Consider the following 21,731-nt stretch of genomic DNA (forward strand, 5'->3'; position numbering starts at 1 on the left):
AAGGAGGCTGTTGACAGAGAACCAGCCCCCACTGTGGGGTTTTTCTTCTCCTTGGCAGATGTCCCCACCCTTGCCCTCAGCTGAGTGACTGTAGCAAATCTTTCCCCCTGCACCTTCCTCTCCTTCAGGGTGCCAGCCAACCTTCACTCTTCCAGCCTGCAGGTTTATTTTCTGAGTCAGGTAGAAGTTTACAGATTCCAGCTGGAGGAAACTTAGGCTTGTGTGGGCTACCGTGATATGATGTGAAAGAAAAGGGGGCTTGTGTTTTAGGTTCTTTTTTGTTTTGGTTTTCATTTATTTTTAGTTGGAGGATAATTGCTTTACAATACTGTGTTGTTGTCTGCCATGCATCAACATGAATCAGCCAAAGGTATACCTATGTCCCCCGATCCTTGAACCCTCCTCCCACCTCCTTCCCTATCCCACCCCTCTAGGTTGTCACAGAGCACCAGCTCTGGGCTCCCTGGCTGTCTATTTTGCATATGGTAATGTGTATGTTTCCATGCTGCTCTATCAATTCGCCCCTCCCTCTCCTTCCCCACTGTGTCCACAAGTCTGTTTTCTGTGTCTATGCCTCCTTTGCTGCCCTGCAGATGAGTTCATCCGTACCATCCTTCTCGATCCACATATATGCAATTTTTCTCTTTCTGACTTGCTTCACTCTATGCAATTGGTTCTAGGTTCATCTACCTCATTAGAACTGACTCAAATGTGTTCCTTTTGTATGGCTGAGTAATATTCCATGTATATACGCACTACAACTTCTTTATCCATTCATCTGCTGATGGACATCTAGGTTGCTTCCATGTCCTAGCTATGGTAAATACCAGGTTTTCTGATTTTACTGACTCGGGGTTTCCTCGTGGCTACATCTCACAGCCTACACCTGTTTTCCTGTTTCTCCTACTTAGAAAACCACCAACAGCCTCTCTCTCTCTCAGGCCAGAACACTGAATGTAACAAATGCCATAAGGGAGGGATACCGTGCGAGACCAGAAGATGTGCACTGGAGTTGAGCCTGGCTTTGTTCTGCTTGTGTGTGGTCATCGGCACTTCACACTCTCAGTTTGGAGAGCTCTCCTCCGAGCTGGTTAATCCTCTCTTTGGTCATCCGAGTATCTCCTTCACTGCCAGGAGCATCCCTTAGCTACCAAGGAAGCTGTCATTGTCCAGAGGCCTGGCTTCTGCTTGAGGAAAGGAGAACCCCGGCTGGCTTTCCCAGCTATTTAGACAATAAAAGGGTCCTGGTGTCCTGCTCCAGGGGGCAAGCTCCTCCACCCTAAAGTGTCCTCCTCTTTTCCTTGGATTGAGCCAGGCTTCCCACCTGAATGCCTGAATTTGTTTTTTCAGCTCCTTTTAAAAAAAGTGAACCCTCAATTCAGAATGAAAAGAAAGTGAAAGTCACTCTGTCAGTTGTGCCTGACTCTTTGCGACCCCATACATGAACTGTAGCCCACCAGGCTCCTCTGTCCATGGGATTCTCCAGGCATGAATACTGGAGTGGGTAGCCATTCTTTTCTCCAGGGGATCTTCCTGACCCAGGGATTGAACCTGGGTCTCCTGTATTGCAGGTGGATTCTTTCATGATTGGAGCCGCCAGTGAAGCCTGATTCAGAATATACAGCCCCATTTTCAAAGATAAAGTCATTCTTTCTATCACTGTAACCTTTCAACACAGGAAGCAACATTTCTGTCCCTGGGGGATGGCCCAGAAATCATCCATTTACAAGTGTCATGTACCTTTTTCTAAAAGACCCTACAATAGTCTCAGCTCACTTATAACCACAAGGCTAAGACTTTATAATAAAACAAAACAAAAATTCTTGTTTACTAGGAATCCAGCCATCCTTCAGACTTCTAGAAGTCTCAACACTCTCTAATCATCCATTTTCAAGGCAAATAGACACCAACCATGGCCCCTAAACCAGATGGCGGGGTCATTTGCTTTGGCATAACTTTCTCATGACCAGAATCTATCATTCCATAATGAGAAAGGATTTCCAAAGTGCAAATGATCCTTGAGGGAAAGAAACATGTGATAAATACTTTTCTGAGGAAGATTCTAAAAAAGGTGGTGGGAAAAGAGAACCAGGAAGCCAGTAGCTTTGGGGGTCGGGGATGTCAAGGAGGAAAGTTCAGGTGCTCTAAGATGACGCTAATGTATCTTTACCCACCTAACAATCTTCTTTGTTCCTGGAGAATTGGTTTCAATGGTCAATAGAGAACAAGTGCTGATGCAGCGTAACTGTTTTTCCCAACTCCTGTAGTCCTTAGCATCAGGGTCTGTCTAGAGACTTAAAGTCAGTTTCCTTTTTTTTTCTTTTTAAACTTTTTATTTTGTATTGGAATATAGCCAATTAACAATGTTATAATAGTTTCAGGTAGACAGCAAAGAGATTCAGCAATACATGTACATAAATGAATATGTACACTGTAATATGTATGTATGTAAACAGTCAGACACAACTGAGTGACTAGGCACAGCACAGCACATAGAAAGGACCGTGTTAGTCGCTCAGCCACGTCCTACTCCTTGCAACCCCATGCACTGTCGGCTGCCAGGATCCTCTCTCCATGGGTGTTCCTAGGCAAGAATCTTCCTGATGTAGGGATGGAACCTGAGTCTCCCACATTGCAGGCAGATTCTTTACCATCTGGGTCACCAGAGAAGTCCCTGGGTCAAGAAGATTCCCTGGAGAAGGGCATGGCAACTCACTCCAGTATTCTTGCCTGAAGAATCCCATGGATAGAGGAGCCTGATGGACTACAGTCCATGGGGTCACAAAGAGTCAGACACAACTGAGCAACTAACACTTTTATTTTCATGTATATATATTCTCCCCTAATAAAGTCAATTTCTAAAGTGCCAGGAATTTGAGATAAAGGAATGCTTGTTTCTCCAAAGTCCCATGTCCACCTATTCTCTTCCTGAAGCCATCTGATCCCCTTCAAGAGCCGTGGGCTCCACGGCCTTTGTTGGACAGTTCAATCAGTCTCCTCCAGACTGTAGTATCCTCAGTGTATAGGAACCTCTTTAGGCGGAAGCTGCATTTAAACTAGCTCCTGGCACCCGACCACCTCCTCCCTCAGGAAGTGGATTTGGCTTCCGCCTCTTCCAGGAGGATGTTAGGAGAAGGGCTGACCGAGAATTAAAATAGCCTTCATACATGCACCGCTCAGGCTTGCATACAGATAAGCGAGTGAAGTTTGTTCTCGTGTTCCACCCCCTGCACTCCAGTCCGTGGTGTGGATCCAGAGGCAAGGTAACCAGGACCCTTACTATCTTACTGTAATCTCGGAATTTTAAATGTTTATACAGAGGAAAGTCCAACTGACTCATTCATCTAATCACTTCCGAGAGAGAGAAAGAGGAGTGGGGGTGCGCCAAGGGGCCAGACTGAGATCCCCAAGAGGCCAGGCCCGGAGTCAGCCCTATGGGCATAGCTGCGGGGTGATGTCAGGACTTCCCGAAGCGGGTCCTTGTCATCACATGGCCCGACGTGTCTCCAGGGACAATAGCCAGCGCCCTACACTCCAGCAGCTCCCAGCGAGCCCCGGGAGATTGGAGCAGGGGCCCTGGGTCACAACACGGAGCTGATAGACTCTGCTTGTTCCTGCGGCAGCCAGATAAGGTGACCTCTGTCCCTCTTCACTGAGCCTGGCCTGAACCAGGCAAGAGAGGGGGGAGCGCACAGCCTTTCCTGCGATGTCCCTTGTGCTCTGGAGAAGGTCTGCTTCGCTTTCCCAGAATGAACCTCTTGATGTTTCTGGCTCCAGAGTTGTGCTGACTTTTGCACAGCTAACCACAGGATCAACTGCCTCTTGGGTGGTCTTTTTAAAATTTTTGATCATGGTAAACTTGAGACAGGCAGACACTCCTACCAAAACCAATAATAATAACAACAGCTAGAAATGATTGGACACTTGTGTGTCAGGAACCTTGTGAATAACATATAACATATGTCAACCTCAATGCTTTTTTATTTTAAGAAAGCTATCTCATTGATTTTTGAAAAATACCTATTTATTAATTTGGCTGCCCTGCATATTAGTTGTTGCATGCTGAGCTTCCCAGGTGGCACTAGTGGTAAAGAATTTGCCTGCAACACAGGAGATGTAATAGACGTGTGTTCGATCCCTGGGTCCGGAAGGTCCCCTGGAGGAGGGCTTGGCAACCCACTCCAGTATTCTTGCCTGGAGAATCCCATGGACAGAAGAGCCTGGCGAGCTACAGTCTATGGGGTCACAAAGAGTCAGACATGACTGAGTGACTGAGCATGCACTCACAGTGTCAGAGTGGAAAGGACATGCTGATTTATGACCACGACAGCAGGGCTCCACAGTCCTCCCACGCCTTCTCTGAGACAATGGCAACAAGACTGTCGTGATCCCCTGCCTCCTTTATTCTCACGGTCAGGGTGTCACGTTCATTCCCTCAGATCTCAAAAACTCAAGTAAAAGATGTTGTGAAGGATGGAGCTGTCCTTAGCACACATGTGCAGAAAAAGGGACACGGCTGATTTCTACGTCATCAGCCCCACCTCACCCACCAGCCCAGCAGGTCTTAACATGTTCCCGAAACAACACACATCTGACAACCTCCCTGGAGGAAAATCCATTTTGCCACCCCCTCTGCTGGGACTCTGAGCATCTGAAGGCTGGACCTTCAGTCTTAGCTCAATCTCTAGAGAACTGGGGCCAGCCTGGACCTTGTGATGACCTCCTCTACAAAACAGGGATGAGAGATTGCAGTCCTTACTCTGACTTCCTGGGCCATTCTGAAGCCAAACACAAGTTGACTGTTTCTATTACTGCTGCCACTGCTAAATGGACTGCTGATTTGAACTACTATCTTTTGTGTGTGGGGGGGTGGGGGGAATTGTTTGTTTTTTAGTGTTTGTTTATTTATTTGGCTCACTGGGCCTTAGTTGCACACAGGATTTTTCATCTTCGTTGCGGCACAAGGGATCTTTTTTGTTGTGACATGTGAGATCTAGTTCCCTGACCGGGGATCAAGCCCAGGCCCCCCACACTGGGAGCATGGAGTCTTAGCCACTGGCCCACCCAGGGAAGTTGCACAAACTACTATTTTCATCATGTGTTATCTTTCCACTTAAAGTCATTGAAGGGGAGTAGTCAGGGAGTAAGAGAAATTTTCTCTCTTTTTCCATCCCCACCCTTCTTATGATATTTCTACATGAGTTAGAACCCTTGGACAACTTTGTGGTTTAATTAATTCACTCTCATTTGTATGAGTTTCAGATGTAATACTCTTGTATGGAGTGGGGAGTGGGGGTTGGGGGGCAGGGAGGCAGGGGGTGAATTCTTTGTCACATGAAGGGTCAGATCATACAGAGAAGATCCATACCTGTTCAGACTGAAGGAAGTGGGGAGGGAATATAAGATGCTAATGCTCGGCCATCAAGAGTTCTGTTGGGCAGAGGAGGCTGACAGCCCCTGGGGGCTAGCACAGTCAGTTCTGGGCTCTCTGAGTCGCTGTGCACTCAGGCCCTGTACCAAGTAAACCCCAACAAAATGCTGCAATTTCTGTGGATCAGTTCAGATCAGTCGCTCAGTCATGTCCGACTCTTTGTGACCCCATGGACCGCAGCACACCAGGCTCCCCGGTCTATCACCAACTCCCAGAGCTTGCTCAAACTCATGTCCATCAAGTTGGTGATGCCATCCAACCATCTCTTCCTCTGTTGTCCCCTTCTCCTCCTGCCTTCAATCTTTCCCAGCATCAGGGTCTTTTCTAATGAGTCAGTTCTTCACATCAGGTGGCCAAAGTATTGGAGCTTCAACTTCAGCATCAGCTCTTCCAATGAATATTCAGGACTTATTTCCTTTAGGATTGACTGGTTTGATTTCCTTTCTGTCCAAGGGACTCTCGAGAGTCTTCTCCAACTGTTCAAAGTATCAATTCTTCAGCACTCAGCCTTCTTTATAGTCCAACTCACATCTGTATATGACTACTGAAAAGACCATAGTTTTGAATAGATGGACCTTTGTTGCAAAGTAACATCTCTGCTTTTTAATTCACTATCTAGGTTGGTCACAGCTTTTATTCCAAGGAGCAAGCGTCTTTTAATTTTATGGCTGCAGTCACCATCTGCAGTTATTTTGGAACCCCAAAAAATAAAGTCTGTCCCTGTTTCCTTTGTTTCTTCATCTATTTGCCATGAAGTGATGGGACCAGATGCCATGATCTTCGTTTTTTGAATGTTGAGTTTTAAGCCAGTGAGGAAGACTTAATACCCACTCAACCCCAACTCCTATGCCCAGCTGGCCCTGAATAACACATGTCATCTTTTAAACAGGGACAAAGCCTTCTTTAACAATGATATATGTATCTATTTACTTCCTTGGCTTTGTCGGGTCTTGGTTGTGGGACATGAGATCTTCCATCCTTGTTGCAGGTTTTTTAGCTGTGGCACGTGGGATCTAGTTCCTAAACCAGGGATCGAACCCAGTGCCCCTGCATCGGGAGTGCAGAGTCTTAGCCATTGGACCACAAGGGAAGTCCCGGGACAAAGCCTTTATTTAATTCCACAAACAGAAGTAGGAGTTGAAATGCCAGTGAAAACGTGTTTTCTAAAGTAAAGAAATTAACAGGTTGAGTTACAATGGAAGCATATTCATAGAGGCTTCCAGAAGGACCTGCCGGGGAAGATCACACAATCTCCTGGAGAAAGGGAAAACAGTATAAAAATTCCTTCATGTTGTGTGAAAAAAACAAATTGAGCTTCTTTGCAGAGTCCAGGGTTTGCCATGAGAAAAGAAGGGAGGGAGTGATCTAACTCTGGACCCTTAAAATAGAGGATGGGGACAGGGGTGCAGTGGTCTGAGACCAGATGGGAGAGAAAAGTGACCCATGATTGCAAAGAAAAAGCAGACATTTGTCAAATAACCCTCTGTTAGAAAATGAATCGGTTTCTGACACACACATAAAAAATACTGGCATGTATTTATTTCAGATGATACATGAACAGATGTTTTATATTCTTCTCTGCACTTTTCTATTATTTCAAATTTTTATAGATACAAATAAGGGCCCTTTGGGGAATAAAAATTGAAAACTAAAAGTTCCTGTTAAGACAGTCGAATACTATGTAGCTGTTACCAAAAAATTGAGGCCCATCTCTATGTGTTCACATGCAAAGATCTCCAAGAAGCACTGTGGAGTTAAAAAATATATATATATTTTTAAAGCAAGTTTCAGCATGGTCTCTTTCACCCAGTCCTAACTGAATGAAATGCTTTTTAAATCCGTGTGTGTCTTGCTATATGGATAGAATTAAATCCGGAAGAAGAAATAAATCATTAATGCAAGTGGGATTATTATATACCTTGTTATGTTCATTTCATATGGTGCGAATGAATTTTTATAAGTAAAAATTACTTTTATAATCATAGAAAAGTGGCATTGAGTTTTATAAGGAATCCTGGAAGCCGAGAAGCAGCAGGGCTGGTCCCCTAGCCTTTCCAGATTAGCAGTCTGCCCAGCGACTGGAGTTCTCAGCCGCTCTGTGCTTGCCCGGCCTCCCTCCTGACTTGACGCTTGCGTGTCTGAGTGGGGGTCCGGGACACATGCCAGCAGCGGTGGCGGTGACAAGCCCCAAACCACGTTTGTTCCATTACTTCCAGCTCCTTTCCAATCTCCCCAGTGAGAGCTCCTCTCTCTTATCTGCCCAGAGCTTGAGTCAAAAGTTCTTGTCAGCATGATTGCGGAACACCGGGCTGGAAAACTTGCTGATAATACATAAATTCCTTTCCAAGAGCTGTGCCTGCAAGCGGGTCAGGAGGGCTCTGTGGCCTCGGCACATTTTGTACTCTGCACTTGGATAATAAGAGAGGAGATCTGGTAACTAAGAAATGGGAGGGACATTCAAGGATGTCACCACAGTCCCACCTGGTCTGGTAACCCCACTTTCCAAGCCCAGGCCTGGGTTCCCCTCCCAAAACCATGAAGCCTGCTGGGGAAGAATCTGAACATGTACGAGTCGCTGGGGATTTCCAAAATAGACAGAAAGATAAGAGGAATAACAACAAAATCCAAAGAATTAAAAAAAATAATAAAGATCACGCTCCAGTTTCTGAGACACATTTATGGCTTTTTATAAACAGATATGCGTTTGTTGAATGGAGCTTCAGTACACCCTGGTGACATTAGGCCTCTTCTGACATTTAGAAATTTAAATTTAGGCGCTCCCTTGGCTTATCCTTAATAGCAAAGTTTGCAAAACATTTTGTGCCGGGTGCCTGCTTTGTATGTGAACACGATGCAAATGGCACGCCGTCACATCAACTTCACCTCTCCTCGTAAAGCCCGAGGGAGACAGGGGGCCTTCTCCCCCAGTGGCCCACATTCTTTCCTTCATCTTCCCTGATTTAGCTCCAGAAAGATAGGGGTTCACATAACAAAATGTGCAGGAATGGATCAACACTAAGTAAAGGTTGACAGGTGATGATAGACCTCTAGTATGTCACTCATTCCTCCCCGCCAAACATGCCACTTTTATAAATGCACATCCCCCTCTACGGAGTAAATAGAGGAGAGACCAAATCATTTTAAATCTACCTTCACTCTTACCTTGGGCTTCCCTGGTGGCTCGGACAGTAAAGAATCTACCTGTAGTGCAGGGGACCGGGGTTCCTTGAACTGGGAACTCTGAAGGCAGCTGGTAGTGCCCCGAATGGGGGCGACATCTGGAAGCTTGTCTGCTGACCCAGTTCTTGGCTTCCCCTCCCTCAGGGAACCAGGTGACTTTCTCCAAGTCGGCGGATGCATTTGCCTTTGAGGAGGACAGCAGCAGTGATGGGCTTTCTCCAGATCAGACTCGAGGGGAAGACCTCCAGGGCTCAGCGGGATCCCCCCCGGACACGAAAGCTATGGAGACCCCTTTGGCGGGTCCTCGAGGGACAGTCCAGGTAAACAAACCCCCTTCCAGCCTGCTCATCTCTTCAGTCCTGAAATCACGGCTGCCACGGTGGGTTTAGCATAGAGACCTGAGAGATGTCTCTTCACAACACATCGTCCTGTTGCTAACTCTCACCGTGTTCAGTTCAGGGTTCTGTGTGTGAGGGCAGGAGCTTCCAGAAAACACCAAGAGAGAGAGTCCCCAGAAATATGTCCTTTGACTTAAATTTTCAGTATCTACTCGGCCAAGTAGATCTCTTTTATCTCCATTTTTGCAGACAAGGTAGAAATGAGGCTCCCAAAGATTTGACAGTCAGTCGACAGTCTCCTGGAAAGAAAGGGCCACTGCAGGACTGGTTTCAAAGCTCACGGTCCTTCCTGTGATTGAGTTGCCACTGTAGGATCTGGGGAGCAGGAGCTGGAGGTGCTGGTGGTTGCTGTTCAGTCGCTAAGTCATGTCCAACTCTTTGTGACCCCAAGGACTGCAGCACGCCAGACTCCTCTGTCTTTCACTGTCTCCAGGAGTTTGCTCAAATTCATGTCCATTGAGTCAGTGACACTATTTAATTCATCTCATCCTCTGCTGCCCACTTGTCCTCCTGCCCTCAATCTTTCCCAGCAGCAGAATCTTTTCCAATGAGTTGGCTCTTCATGTCAGGTGACCAAGTATTAGAGCTTCATCTTTAGCATCAGTCCTTCCAGTAATATTCAGGGTTGATTTCCTTTAGGATTGACTGGTTTGACCTCCTTGCTGTCCAAGGGACTCTTAAGAGTCTTCTCTAGCACCACAATGGGAAAGCATTGATTCTTTGGTACTCAGTCCTCTTTATGGTCCAAATCTCACATCCGTACTTCACTACTGGAAAAACTGATTGGCTAAAAAGCAGGAGACCCAAGCTGCTCCTGCCTTTAGCAGGTGTCCACACGCCAAATCCTGCAAAGGCTGCCTCCAGCCCTAGCCCAAACGTAGCACTCCCCTCTTTCTGGACAAATCTACAGACTGTCCAGACATGATAAATATATGTTGCAAATACTATTAAAAGCACATTTATAAAGAGCAGGATGATAGCTGTCAACAGCTACTGCCATGATTAAGCACCAGCTGTGTACCAGGACCAGTGCTAGGCACCTTGCGGGCGTTTTCTATCAGATGTTACAGAGAAGGAAATGAGTTGGTGAGGCTGAGTGTGGCCCTGGGAGCACCACAGACCACCCACCCTCCAACTCTGGAGCATCCCCTCTAGAAGCCACATCTAGCCTTGATGACACTCCCCTCTGCCTGGCAGGATGGTATTCCTGGAGCCCCCAGAGAAGATGAGTGTGAGCGTCCGCATAGGAGGAGGAGAGGAGGGGTCACACTCATGTGACAGCAAGATGTGAATCTTCCACCACATTCCGACTCTGGAGAGAACCCTCCACCCTCAGCCCCCTCCTTTCAGGAAGACCTCACTCCTCTTGGCCTCACAGGAATTGTTCAATGACTTGAAATCAGATACTATATATATATATATATATACACACACACACACACACACATATTGCCTATTTTTATTATTTTTTTATATTATTTTATATGGGGTTTCCCTGGTAGCTCAGTGGTAAAGAACCTGCCTGCCAATGTAGAAGACATAAGTGATGCAGGTTTAATCCCTGGGTCGGGAAGATCCCCTGGAGAAGGAAATGGTAACCCATTCCGGTATTCTTGCCTGGGAAATATCATGGACAGAGTCCCGGGCACTCGGAGAATCCGGGTAGCCCCGGCTAGAGCCATGTCCCGGAGCCTGCGCACTGCTCTCATTTTCGGCGGCTTCATCTCCCTGATCGGCGCCGCCTTCTACCCCATCTACTTCTGGCCCTTAATGCGGCTGGAGAAGTGCAAGAAGGAACAAGCCATAAATCGAGCTGTTATTGTTCAAGAAGACGTGCAGCCACCAAGGTTGAAAGTGTGGTCGGATCCATTTGGCCAGAAATGAGAAGACTAACACCACCTCTAACTATGAAAGTAGATAAGAGACTTCATGCTTTCAGTTCTGCAGTAAGTTCAATAAGTCACCTGGCTAGAGAACGCTGGCTGGAGCAGAAAACTCTAGAAGACCATAAAAAGTCCTATGCATGAGGAGTAGGTCCCTTCTTAAAAGGACCCTGGAACAAATCATACTATTAGGAGGGTTTTCATGATTTGGTATCCTTTCTAAAAATGAAGCTGTCTCACTCAGCTGGACTTGAAGGCTATCTACATATTATTCAGTCTCTACCTCTTAGCCAGCCAAGCTGTGATATGAATACAAGCAATTAGTAGACTGGGGAAGATTCTAGACTGTTTTGCTATCCTCCAAATAGGAAATTTCAGGGGGAAACTACCATATTGAGCAGGCTCATAGGGCTCTTTGAAAATGTTAAAGTTGATAAAACTCTTTGAGGACAAGGTACATTGTACTTTTTAAGAATAAATAGTTCAAGTCAACTATCTCATTAGGAAGGTTGCTGCATGTTGAGAAATAAACAAATTTGAAGCAAACTAAATGGGTCTGCATGCCTATTAGAAATCATTGTTGAATTGACTGAAATGAAAATATATATATTAAAATGATTTCTCTTACTTAAAAACAAACAAACAAAAAAAAGAAATATCATGGACAGAGGAGCCTGGTGGGCTACAGTCCATGAGGTCAAAAAAGAGTCGGACACAGCTTAACAACTGAGCATGCATTATTTTATATATTTTAATTATATATAGATATCTTATATCTTATTTTTATTATATATAGATATTTTATATCTGTGTGCACTTTTAATTTTTCAATTGAGGTATATAATTGACATATAACACTATACTACTTTCAGGTGTTCACCACAACTGTTTGATACCATATATGTCATGAAATACACAATATATCAGATCAGATCAGTCACTCAGTCATGTCTAACTCTTTGCGACCCCATGAATCACAGCATGCCAGGCCTCCCTGTCCAACACCAACTTCCGGAGTTCACTGAGATATCCATCGAGTCAGTGATGCCATCCAGCCATCTCATCCTCTGTAGTCCCCTTCTCCTCTTGCCCCCAATCCCTCCCAGCATCAGAGTCTTTTCCAATGAGTCAACTCTTCGCATGAGGTGGCCAAAGTACTGGAGTTTCAGCTTTAGCATCATTCCTTCCAAAGTAATCCCAGGGCTGATCTCCTTCAGAATGGACTGGTTGGATCTCCTTGCAGTCCAAAGGACTCTCAAGAGTCTTCTCCCAACACCACAGTTCAAAAGCATCAATTCTTCAGCGCTCAGCCTTCTTCACAGTCCAACTCTCACATCCATACATGACCACAGGAAAAACCATAGCCTTGACTAGATGGACCTTTGTTGGCAAAGTAATGTCTCTGCTTTTGAATATGCTATCTAGGTTGGTCATAACTTTCCTTCCAAGGAGTAAGCGTCTTTTAATTTCATGGTTGCAGTCACCATCTGTAGTGATTTTGGAGCCCAGAAAAATAAAGTCTGACACTGTTTCCACTGTTTCCCCATCTATTTCCCATGAAGTGGTGGGACCAGATGCCATGATCTTCGTTTTCTGAATGTTGAGCTTTAAGCCAACTTTTTCACTCTCCTCTTTCACTTTCATCAAGAGGCTTTTTAGTTCCTCTTTACTTTCTGCCATAAGGGTGGTGTCATCTGCATATCTGAGGTTATTGATATTTCTCCCGGCAATCTTGATTCCAGCTTGTGTTTCTTCCAGTCCAGCATTTCTCATGATGTACTCTGCATAGTAGTGAAATAAACAGGGTGACAATATACAGCCTTGACGTACTCCTTTTCCTATTTGGAACCAGTCTGTTGGTCCATGTCCAGTTCTAACTGTTGCTTCCTGACCTGCATACAAATTTCTCAAGAGGCAGATCAGGTGGTCTGGTATTCCCATCTCTTTCAGAATTTCTCACAGTTTATTGTGATCCACACAGTCAAAGGCTTTGGCATAGTCAATAAAGCAGAAATAGATGTTTTTCTGGAACTCTCTTGCTTTTTCCATGATCCAGCGGATGTTGGCAATTTGATCTCTGGTTCCTCTGCCTTTTCTAAAACCAGCTTGAACATCAGGAAGTTCACGGTTCACATATTGCTGAAGCCTGGCTTGGAGAATTTTGAGCATTACTTTACTAGCGTGTGAGATGAGTGCAATTGTGTGGTAGTTTGAGCATTCTTTGGCATTGCCTTTCTTTGGGATTGGAATGAAAACTGACCTTTTCCAGTCCTGTGGCCACTGCTGAGTTTTCCAAATTTGCTGGCATATTGAGTTCAGCACTTTCACAGCATCATCTTTCAGGATTTGGAATAGCTCAACTGGAATTCTATCACCTCCACTAGCTTTGTTCATAGTGATGCTTTCTAAGGCCCACTTGACTTCACATTCCAGGATGTCTGGCTCTAGGTCAGTGATCACACCATCATAATTATCTGGATCGTGAAGATCTTTTTTGTACAGTTCTTCTGTGTATTCTTGCCACCTCTTCTTAATATCTTCTGCTTCTGTTAGGTCCATACCATTTCTGTCCTTTATCGAGCCCATCTTTGCATGAAATGTTCCCTTGGTATCTCTAATTTTCTTGAAGAGATCTCTAGTCTTTCCCATTCTGTTGTTTTCCTCTATTTCTTTGCATTGATTGCTGAAGAAGGCTTTCTTATCTCTTCGTGCTATTCTTTGGAACTCTGCATTCAGATGCTTATATCTTTCCTTTCCTCCTTTGCTTTTTGCTTCTCTTCTTTTCACAGCTATTTGTAAGGCCTCCCCAGACAGCCATTTTGCTTTTTTGCATTTCTTTTCCACCGGGATGGTCTTGATCTCTGTCTCCTGTACAATGTCACGAACCTCATTCCATAGCTAGGCCCTTAAATCTATTTCTCACTTCCACTGTATAATCATAAGGGATTTGATTTAGGTCATACCTGAATGGTCTAGTGGTTTTCCCTACTTTCTTCAATTTAAGTCTGAATTTGGCAATAAGGAGTTTGTGGTCTGAGCCACAGTCAGCTCCTGGTCTTGTTTTTGCTGACTGTATAGAGCTTCTCCATCTTTGGCTGCAAAGAATATAATCAATCTGATTTCGGTGTTGACCATCTGGCGATGTCCATGTATAGAGTCTTCTCTTGTGTTGTTGGAAGAGGGTGTTTGTTATGACCAGTGCATTTTCTTGGCAAAACTCTATTAGTCTTTGCCCTGCTTCATTCCGTATTCCAAGGCCAAATTTGCCTGTTACTCCAGGTGTTTCTTGACTTCCTACTTTTGCATTTTGGCCTAGTTATTTGCATTTTGCATTAGGCATTAGGCCTAGTTTGGCCTAGTTGCATTAGGCCTAGTTGCATTAGGCCTAGTTTGGCCTAGTTATTTGCATTTTGCATCAGTTAATCCAGCAGCCTCAAGTGAGAGATGAGGGCATGGGCTCTGAGAGAAAAGGATGCTACAGACCTTTGACACGTGCTCAGGCAAAGACTGGGCAGCTCAGGGGCCTTTTCTGAAAGTCATGGCATAGGACTGTGGGACAGGAAGAGGATGCTGCGTTCATTTCTGCATCCTCTATGTGTGGGAACGTGCCTCTCATTAAGGTTTTCCTGATGCTGCATCCCTACACACACATATTTATATACACAGACATACACACAGACACACAGGTATGCACACACAGACACACATGCAAAGGAATGTATACACATACACATATCCACACATACATTACAGAAGCATACACAGAGACATATACGCACATACAGAGACACACATACACACACATACCTACACACTTTCCTTCCATCTGCCAACCCCCTTCTCATCTGACTTTTTCATTGTCCTACCTTTCCCCCAAAGTCCCTCCACTCATTCCTCCCGCTTCTTCTCTTTTTCAATCCACTGTCAATTCCAACATGTAGACCTCACTGCAAGTAGGTAGATCCCGCCCACAGGGTGACCAGATGTCCCAGTTCGCCTAGCCCAAGCTAATTCTATACCTGTTGGATGGAATGATTATTTATCATGCCTGCTTTCTCTCTTAAAAAGAGTCCTCAATTGGTTGACAGATCATGTACTTGACTCTCCACCCCTGGGGACAGAGTCTGAGGTTTTCCTCAGATAAGAAGCTGGGGTTGATGCAGCAGAGCTGGGGGTGAGGGTGGGTGCCTCCACTGCAGCATCCCCGTGTCACAGTTTCTGCTCCTGCATCCTAATCAGGCTCAAATTTGGATTTTCAGGATTCAGAAAATGAGAGGAGTGACCCAGCCCCACACCCCGGCAACCAGCCAGACCCGGGCAAGCAGGGGCTTGGCTCCCTGGGCACCCCCATCACTGGGCACACAGCCGTAAAGGTAGGATGGGCCAGCCTCCATGCCCGCCTGAGCATGCAGCTCACGGGGCCATTGCGGGGCAGGGCATGCTGAGTTAGGTCTGGCAACGGGGAAAGTCATGTGGACCGATGGATGGATTCAGTCCACTGGGAGCATCACTAGACAGGGGTGGAGAAGTGGGCTATCACTGTACATGGACCAAGAGGCTCTTGCCCATCAGGGATCTTCCCCACAGAAAAGAAGCGTCTGTGGCTCCTTTCTTTGGGCTCACAGTTCAGCCAGCAGGTTCCTGACTTGAAAGCCTTCGGTAGCTTAGCCTAGAGACAGACACTGACCTCAGTGCACACAGGATTTGCACGCGCCGTAACACAGGTTTAGATAGGACAGTGGCTTTTACACAAGGGAGGCCAGCTTGAAGGTCTTGCCTAAAGTAAAACCTCTGTCAGTCAAGCCAGTCTCCCTGTGGACATGAACGGAGGCCTCATATTCGCAGGAGGCACAGAATAAGCAGGATCGCGTAGTTTGGGTTTAATTTTCTCAGCATTATATCTAACAATTCACAAAGTACTTTCTCCTCAGTTAACTGGTAGTCATTTGACTTTTTTCATAATATTTTATCCCAAATAACTTCTCATTGACTTGGGGGCATATTAATATTTTCTCAGCTCTAAAGCTGGCACTTAATGCTGAGATGATTCTTAAGAAATACTTTTAAAAGCTTGCAAGCTGAGTAAGAATCAGTGTTAAAGTAATGGCCCTGCCACCCTGTCCATGCATATACACAAAAGTGGTCTTCTTTTTTTTAATTTTGTTTGTTTCTTTATGGCTATGCTGGTCACCACTGCTGCATGGGCTTTTCTCTAGTTGTGGAGAGTGGGAACTGCTCTCCAGTTGCGGTGCTCGGGCTTTTCCTTGCGGTGGCTTCTCTTGTTGCAGAGCACGGGTTCTAGGGTGCTCGGGCTTCAGCAGGTGCAGCACGTGGGCTCAGCAGTTGTGGCCCTTGGGCTTAGTTGCTCTGGAATCTTCCTGGATCAGGGATCAAGCCCATGTTTCCTGCACTGGCAGGCAGATTATTTACCACGGAGCCACCAGAGAAGCCCACAAAACTAGTTTTCATGTTCTGAATGGATGACAGGCATTTCTGATTCCCAGGAAAGCTCCCCAGACTGCAGTGGCTTAAACCCAGCCTACAATCCACTCTTTCCTGGTGGCTCAGCTGGTAAAGAATCCACCTGCCAATGCAGGAGACACAGGAGATCTAAGTTCGATCCCTAGATTGGGAAGATCCCCTGGAGAAGGGAACCCACTCCAGTATTCTGACCTGGAGAATTTCATGGACTTGTCCATGGAGTCGCAAAGAGCGACTTTCACTTCACAATCCACTCAGCTCAACAGCTTTGAAATTATGTGGCTATTGGTGAATTTTGCTCATTACAGGTAGAGGGAAGAGACATATTGACTTGGGAGAATATTTATATCTTAATATTAATATGATTCAGTGATTTCCACCATTGGGAGCAAAGAGAAATTGTATTAATATTTCTACTGAAGTGTTTAAATTTTGCCTAATGCAAAAGAGTTGGAAAAGACCCTGAAGCTGGGAAAGATTGAAGGCAGGAGGAGAAGGGGACGACAGAGGATGAGATAGTTGGATGGCATCACCGACTCCATAGACATGAGTTTGAGCAAGCTCCAGGAGTTGGTGATGGACAGGGAAGCCTGGTGTGCTGCAGTCCATGGGGTCGCAAAGAGTCAACTGAGCAACTGAACTGAACTGAATGCAAGTGAGCAGAGCCTTCAGCCTCTTCGTACTAAGAAAGTGTAGTAATTGTCCTGAGAAAGGACAATCAATTTCAATTAAGAGTCATGTCAAAAATATGCAACTATACAGTTCCAGGTGTGCTTCCCATGTGATGCTAGTGGTAAAAAAAAAAAAAAAAAAAAAAAACCGCCTGCCAATGAAGGAGACATAAGGGATGCGGGTTTGATTCCTGGGTTGGGAAGATCCCTTGGAAGAGGGCATGGCAAGCCACTCCAATATTCTTGCCTGGAGAATCCCATGGACAGAAAAGCCTGGCAGGCTCCAGCCCACGGGGTTGTATGGAGTCAGACATGACTGAGCAAATGAGTGCAGCACACACAAAGTTCCAGTGATTCAGAGTTCCGTGGCTTCTGTGGTCCGTGCTTCTCACTATCTGGAGCAAACGGTTTGATTTACAATACCTTCTGAATGCTCAGAGTCTCCGTGATAATAAGGCAACAAATAGAGAAGATGGCTGAGCCCCTGATTTAGTTGCTTTAGACGCAAGGCTGCAGCTTCCCCAGACAAGCAGGTCCTAGGAGGAGTGCGAGCAGGGCAGAGCTGACTGCAGGAGCTGGGGGAAACTCTCCCAAGAACAGAAGGCTGACTCGTTACCTGGAGCACTAACTCATCGATGACTGAGCAGGGAGGAGGGCCCCTGGCCCATAGGAATCCTTGAGCTAAGTGTACAAGAAGCCTTCCTGAGAACACACACACACAAAAAGGCTTTGGTGGACAGGCACGCTGAGTCAGAGAAAAGCAAATCCAATAGGTCACCTTCAGATGTGTGTTTCGTGGTTAAAATGGGAAAGCTTCCCTGTGACAACCTGCCTGCTGGCTATTCAGGAGTTCCCTCTTCTGGACACTGCTGGTACCACACCTTCCCCTGCCGGCTTGTTCTCAGATTAAGACCCTTCCATCATCACATCCCTGTTCATTTCAATCTTCTATAATACAGTCAGGAATTGGAAATGTATTTTTTTTTTAACTGAATGAAGTACAGACGTATTTCTTCTCAGTCTCTGGAGGTCTTTGGATTTCAGGGACAGGTTATAAATATAATCACACTGTCCTTTGAAATCTTAATTGTTTCAACAATATATTTTACCATTCTCCCGTTGGTTACTGAAATCAAAAGTAGAGAATATTTTACCCAACTTGCAGGTCGGGGTCATTGAGATATGGTAAAGTTGGATAACTATACCATGTTCAAAAATGTGTCTTCACTTCCAGGCCTCCGTCCTTAACTTTTGTCAAGGATCCAAACCGTACACCATGATTGGTAACTTCTGGAAAGGTCTCAGTGGGTGACTTGTCCTTCCTGTAGTCAGTGAAGAATCTTTAGTTCAGAGGGTGTCACTTCCTGATTTTATATCAGTATTTGGTGGGAAGGGGAATTGATTTAGAAGCAACAAGAATCCACCTTTTGGGTTTTTAGAGACAGCCTTAATTTCATCTCCTTTTATGTTGTTAATAAGTCAGCTCACGAGGAGCTTCACTAAAGATGATGACACATATGCAGACGAAAGAACCTTCTTCGGACCGCCCTGGCGATGCAACGGTTAGGACTTGCCCTTTCAATGCGGGGAGTGTGGGTTCAATCCCTGGTCGGGCAGCAAAGATCCCACATGTCTCACGACCAAAAAACCAAAACAGAAACAGCAGTGCAACAGATTAAATAAAGGCTTTAAAAATGGTCCACAGTGAACTTTTTTTTTTTCCAAAAAAAAAAGAACCTTCTTATGAACCTAACCCAAGAACAGAATGTCGTCTTCATTAGTCATCAGGTTTAGGTTTTAGGTTAGGAAGCTGGCCTCAGTGAAACATAGACTTACCTCTCTGTTCTGGGAAGGAAGTTCCCCGAAGCCACTTCTAAGACTCAAGACTTCCTGCCTAAGGAGTGTCCATCCTTTGCGATGTATTTGCATGGATTTGTTTGTTAGGTACCTTAACTTCCAGGATCTCCTCGTGCCTCCTGTCTTTGCTATATTGTGTGTCGGGGGTTCAAGGACACCCATCAGATAAAATCTAGAGGTAATATTCCTGATGCCAAGCCGTTCCCATCCACCACCTAAAAGCACATGCCGTCTCTCCATCTGCTTTGCAGTCCAAGTCCTTGAGCGACAGCAAGAACCGCCACAAAAAGCCCAAGGACCCCAAGCCAAAGGTGAAGAAGCTCAAGTACCACCAGTACATCCCCCCCGACCAGAAGGCGGAGAAGTCCCCTCCGCCCATGGACTCTGCCTATGCCCGGCTGCTCCAGCAGCAGCAGCTCTTCCTACAGCTGCAGATCCTCAGCCAGCAGCAGCAGCACCGCTTCAGCTACCCCGGGCTGCACGCAGCTCCACCCAAGTAAGTCAGCCAAGCCCGGGGGGCGGGGGGAGGGCGGGGTGGGGGGGGCACCTGGGGATGGAGGCTGGCTGTGGCTTCTCCATCAGAGGACCCAGCGAGTCCCACACCGCACCACGTCCTGTGGTCGGGTCGCCCAGTCTTCCCCGAAACACCAGACACCAGCTGGGTCGGGGGGTGGGTCCCGAAGTTCAACTCAGTTCTGATGCCCTCTACCCAGAGATGGTGTTGGATCTCAGTCTCAAAGCTTGAGGGCTTAGTCCCCCAGGACTGGCCCCTCACCCTCCAGACACCAGTCACAAGTCCAAGTTGTCACCTATCCTTCTGACAGACCAGCTATTGACTGGACTTTCCAATAACCTCTTCCTTGGGTTCCAATTAATTTCCTAGAGTTGCTCACAGAACTCAGAGAAACATTTTACTTATTAGACTACCAGTCTGTTGTAAAAGCATGTAGGTCCTCATGGGAGCAGCCAGATGGAAGAGAGGCCTGGGGCCGTACATGGGAGTCAGGCAGAGCATCCATGTCCCTCCAGATACACCACTCTCCCCAAATCTCCACCTGCTACACAACCCGGAAGCTCTCCAAACCCCATTCTTTTGGGTTTTTATAGAGGCTTCATTACGTTATTGAGTAGATCATTGACCTTTGTGAATCAATTCAACCTCCAGCTATTTCTCTTCCCTAGAGGTCAGGGGTGGGACTGAAAACTCCAACTCTCTAATCACATGATTCAGTCTCCAGGCCACCAGTCTCCAAGCTTAAGTGGCTTCCAACAGTCACCTCATTAGGATAACAAAAGACAGCTTTTGTTTTCATGACTTAGGAAACCCCCAGGGTTTTAGAAGCTGTGCCAGAAACCAGGATGAAGACCAAATATATACATTTCCTATTATAAATCACAATATCATATCCCCATACATAAATCTGACTGTATTTTCAGTACCTCTTCTGTGTTTGTTTTACAGGGAACCAAATGAGCAGATGGCCAGAAATCCAAATGCTTCTTCAGCCCCGTTGAGCAATACCCCTTTGTCTCCTGCCAAAAACAGCTTTTCTGGACAAACTGGTGTCTCCTCTCTCAAGCCAGGCCCACTCCCATCCAACCTAGATGATCTGAAGGTATAGGGTTTGGCATTATTTTGTTTTTTTAAAACAAATATTTTTAAATTATTTATGTATTCATTTGGCGGTGCCGGGTCTTGGTTGCGACATGCAGGATCTTTAGTTGCAGAGTGTGGGATCTAGTTCCCTGACCAGGGATGGAGCCCAGGTCCCCTGCATTGGGAGCACAGTCTTAGCCACTGGGCCACCAGAGAAGGCCCTGGTGTTCAGTCACTCAGTTGTGTGCGACCTTTTGTGACCCCATGAACTGTAGCACTCCAGGGTTCCCTGTCCTTCACCAGCTCCCAGAGTTTGCCCAAACTCATGTCTATCCAGTCAGTGATGCCATCCAACCATCTCATCCTCTGCTGCCCCCTTCTCCTGCCCTCAACCTTTCCCAGCATCAGGGTCTTTTCCAATAAGTTGGCCCTTCACATCAGGTGGCCAAAGGGTTAGAGTTTCATCTTCAGTGTCAGTCCTTCCAGTGAATATTCAGAGTTGATTTCCTTTAGGATTGGCTGGTTTGACTTAAAAATTCAGCAACAATTAAAACACCAGTGAATGTATAAAAGAGGTGAATACAAATCTTTGTGCCAAGCAAGCCTACACAGCATAACAGTCTGAAATTTAAAGTAAACTGGACTGAACAAGTATTCATTTTATTTTAGAATATGAGCTGCATTATTTAATAATGTAGTTTAAATTATTCAGTGCCAGAGCGGATTCTAAAAATGAATGTAGAACTCATTAATTTTAAGTAATTCTAAATTAAAACAATAACGAGTTGCCATTTTTCACTTTTTCAAACCAGTGAATATAGAAGAAAATGGCAAGACAAGGCTAGCCAGGCTGGGGGGCTGAGAGCATATCTTATTGCTTGTGATATAGTCAGTAATTGCAATCCTTTTGAAGATAATTTTTAAGTAACTCTTAAGGTAATATATACTCACTACTGAAATATGATAGTGTATAAAAAAAGTATTTTAAAAGACAATTGACTCACAGATTCTATAGTATTTCCTTTTAGACTTAAAATATTTGTGAATATGTTTGGTTTTAAAATAATTACTGAGTATATACTTCTGGCATGCTTTTCTATTTTATTTATCATGGACTTTTTCATAACTTTTAATATTTCAGTAAGGTTTTTCTTTTTAGTACTGGCATATCATTTCTCCACCTCATTGACCTCCGTCTATTGGACTTCTGCTTCCAAATTTTTGCTATGAAAT

The 21,731-nt window shown here is 45.4% G+C and overlaps 2 protein-coding genes across 7 annotated transcripts in view; both read left to right on the plus strand.

Annotated features, from left to right (window-relative positions):
- MYOCD (myocardin) overlaps positions 1–21,731 on the plus strand; it is a 91,390-nt gene that overhangs the window by 48,913 nt on the left and 20,746 nt on the right. For 5 of the 6 annotated variants that reach the window (XM_027517350.1, XM_027517347.1, XM_027517348.1 and 2 more), the window contains 4 exons: positions 8,756–8,931; positions 15,152–15,265; positions 19,153–19,397; positions 20,364–20,517. In XM_027517350.1, coding sequence (XP_027373151.1) covers positions 8,756–8,931; positions 15,152–15,265; positions 19,153–19,397; positions 20,364–20,517 — 689 coding nt within the window. The remainder of the gene's footprint in view (positions 1–8,755; positions 8,932–15,151; positions 15,266–19,152; positions 19,398–20,363; positions 20,518–21,731) is intronic. The other variant, XM_027517346.1, reaches the window with a different exon arrangement.
- Positions 10,654–11,522, plus strand: LOC113877315 (small integral membrane protein 20-like). Its single transcript, XM_027517351.1, has one exon. It carries the CDS (start codon positions 10,690–10,692, stop codon positions 10,891–10,893), a length of 204 nt encoding a protein of 67 aa, XP_027373152.1. The 5' UTR covers positions 10,654–10,689; the 3' UTR covers positions 10,894–11,522.

The sequence above is a fragment of the Bos indicus x Bos taurus genome, chromosome 19 (genome assembly GCF_003369695.1).
Source record: "Bos indicus x Bos taurus breed Angus x Brahman F1 hybrid chromosome 19, Bos_hybrid_MaternalHap_v2.0, whole genome shotgun sequence".
NCBI lineage: Eukaryota > Metazoa > Chordata > Mammalia > Artiodactyla > Bovidae > Bos > Bos indicus x Bos taurus.

What these genes read in the sequence shown, in the direction of transcription:
- LOC113877315 (XM_027517351.1), top strand. Translation starts at nt 10,690, where the DNA reads ATGTCCCGGAGCCTGCGCACTGCTCTCATTTTCGGCGGCTTCATCTCC.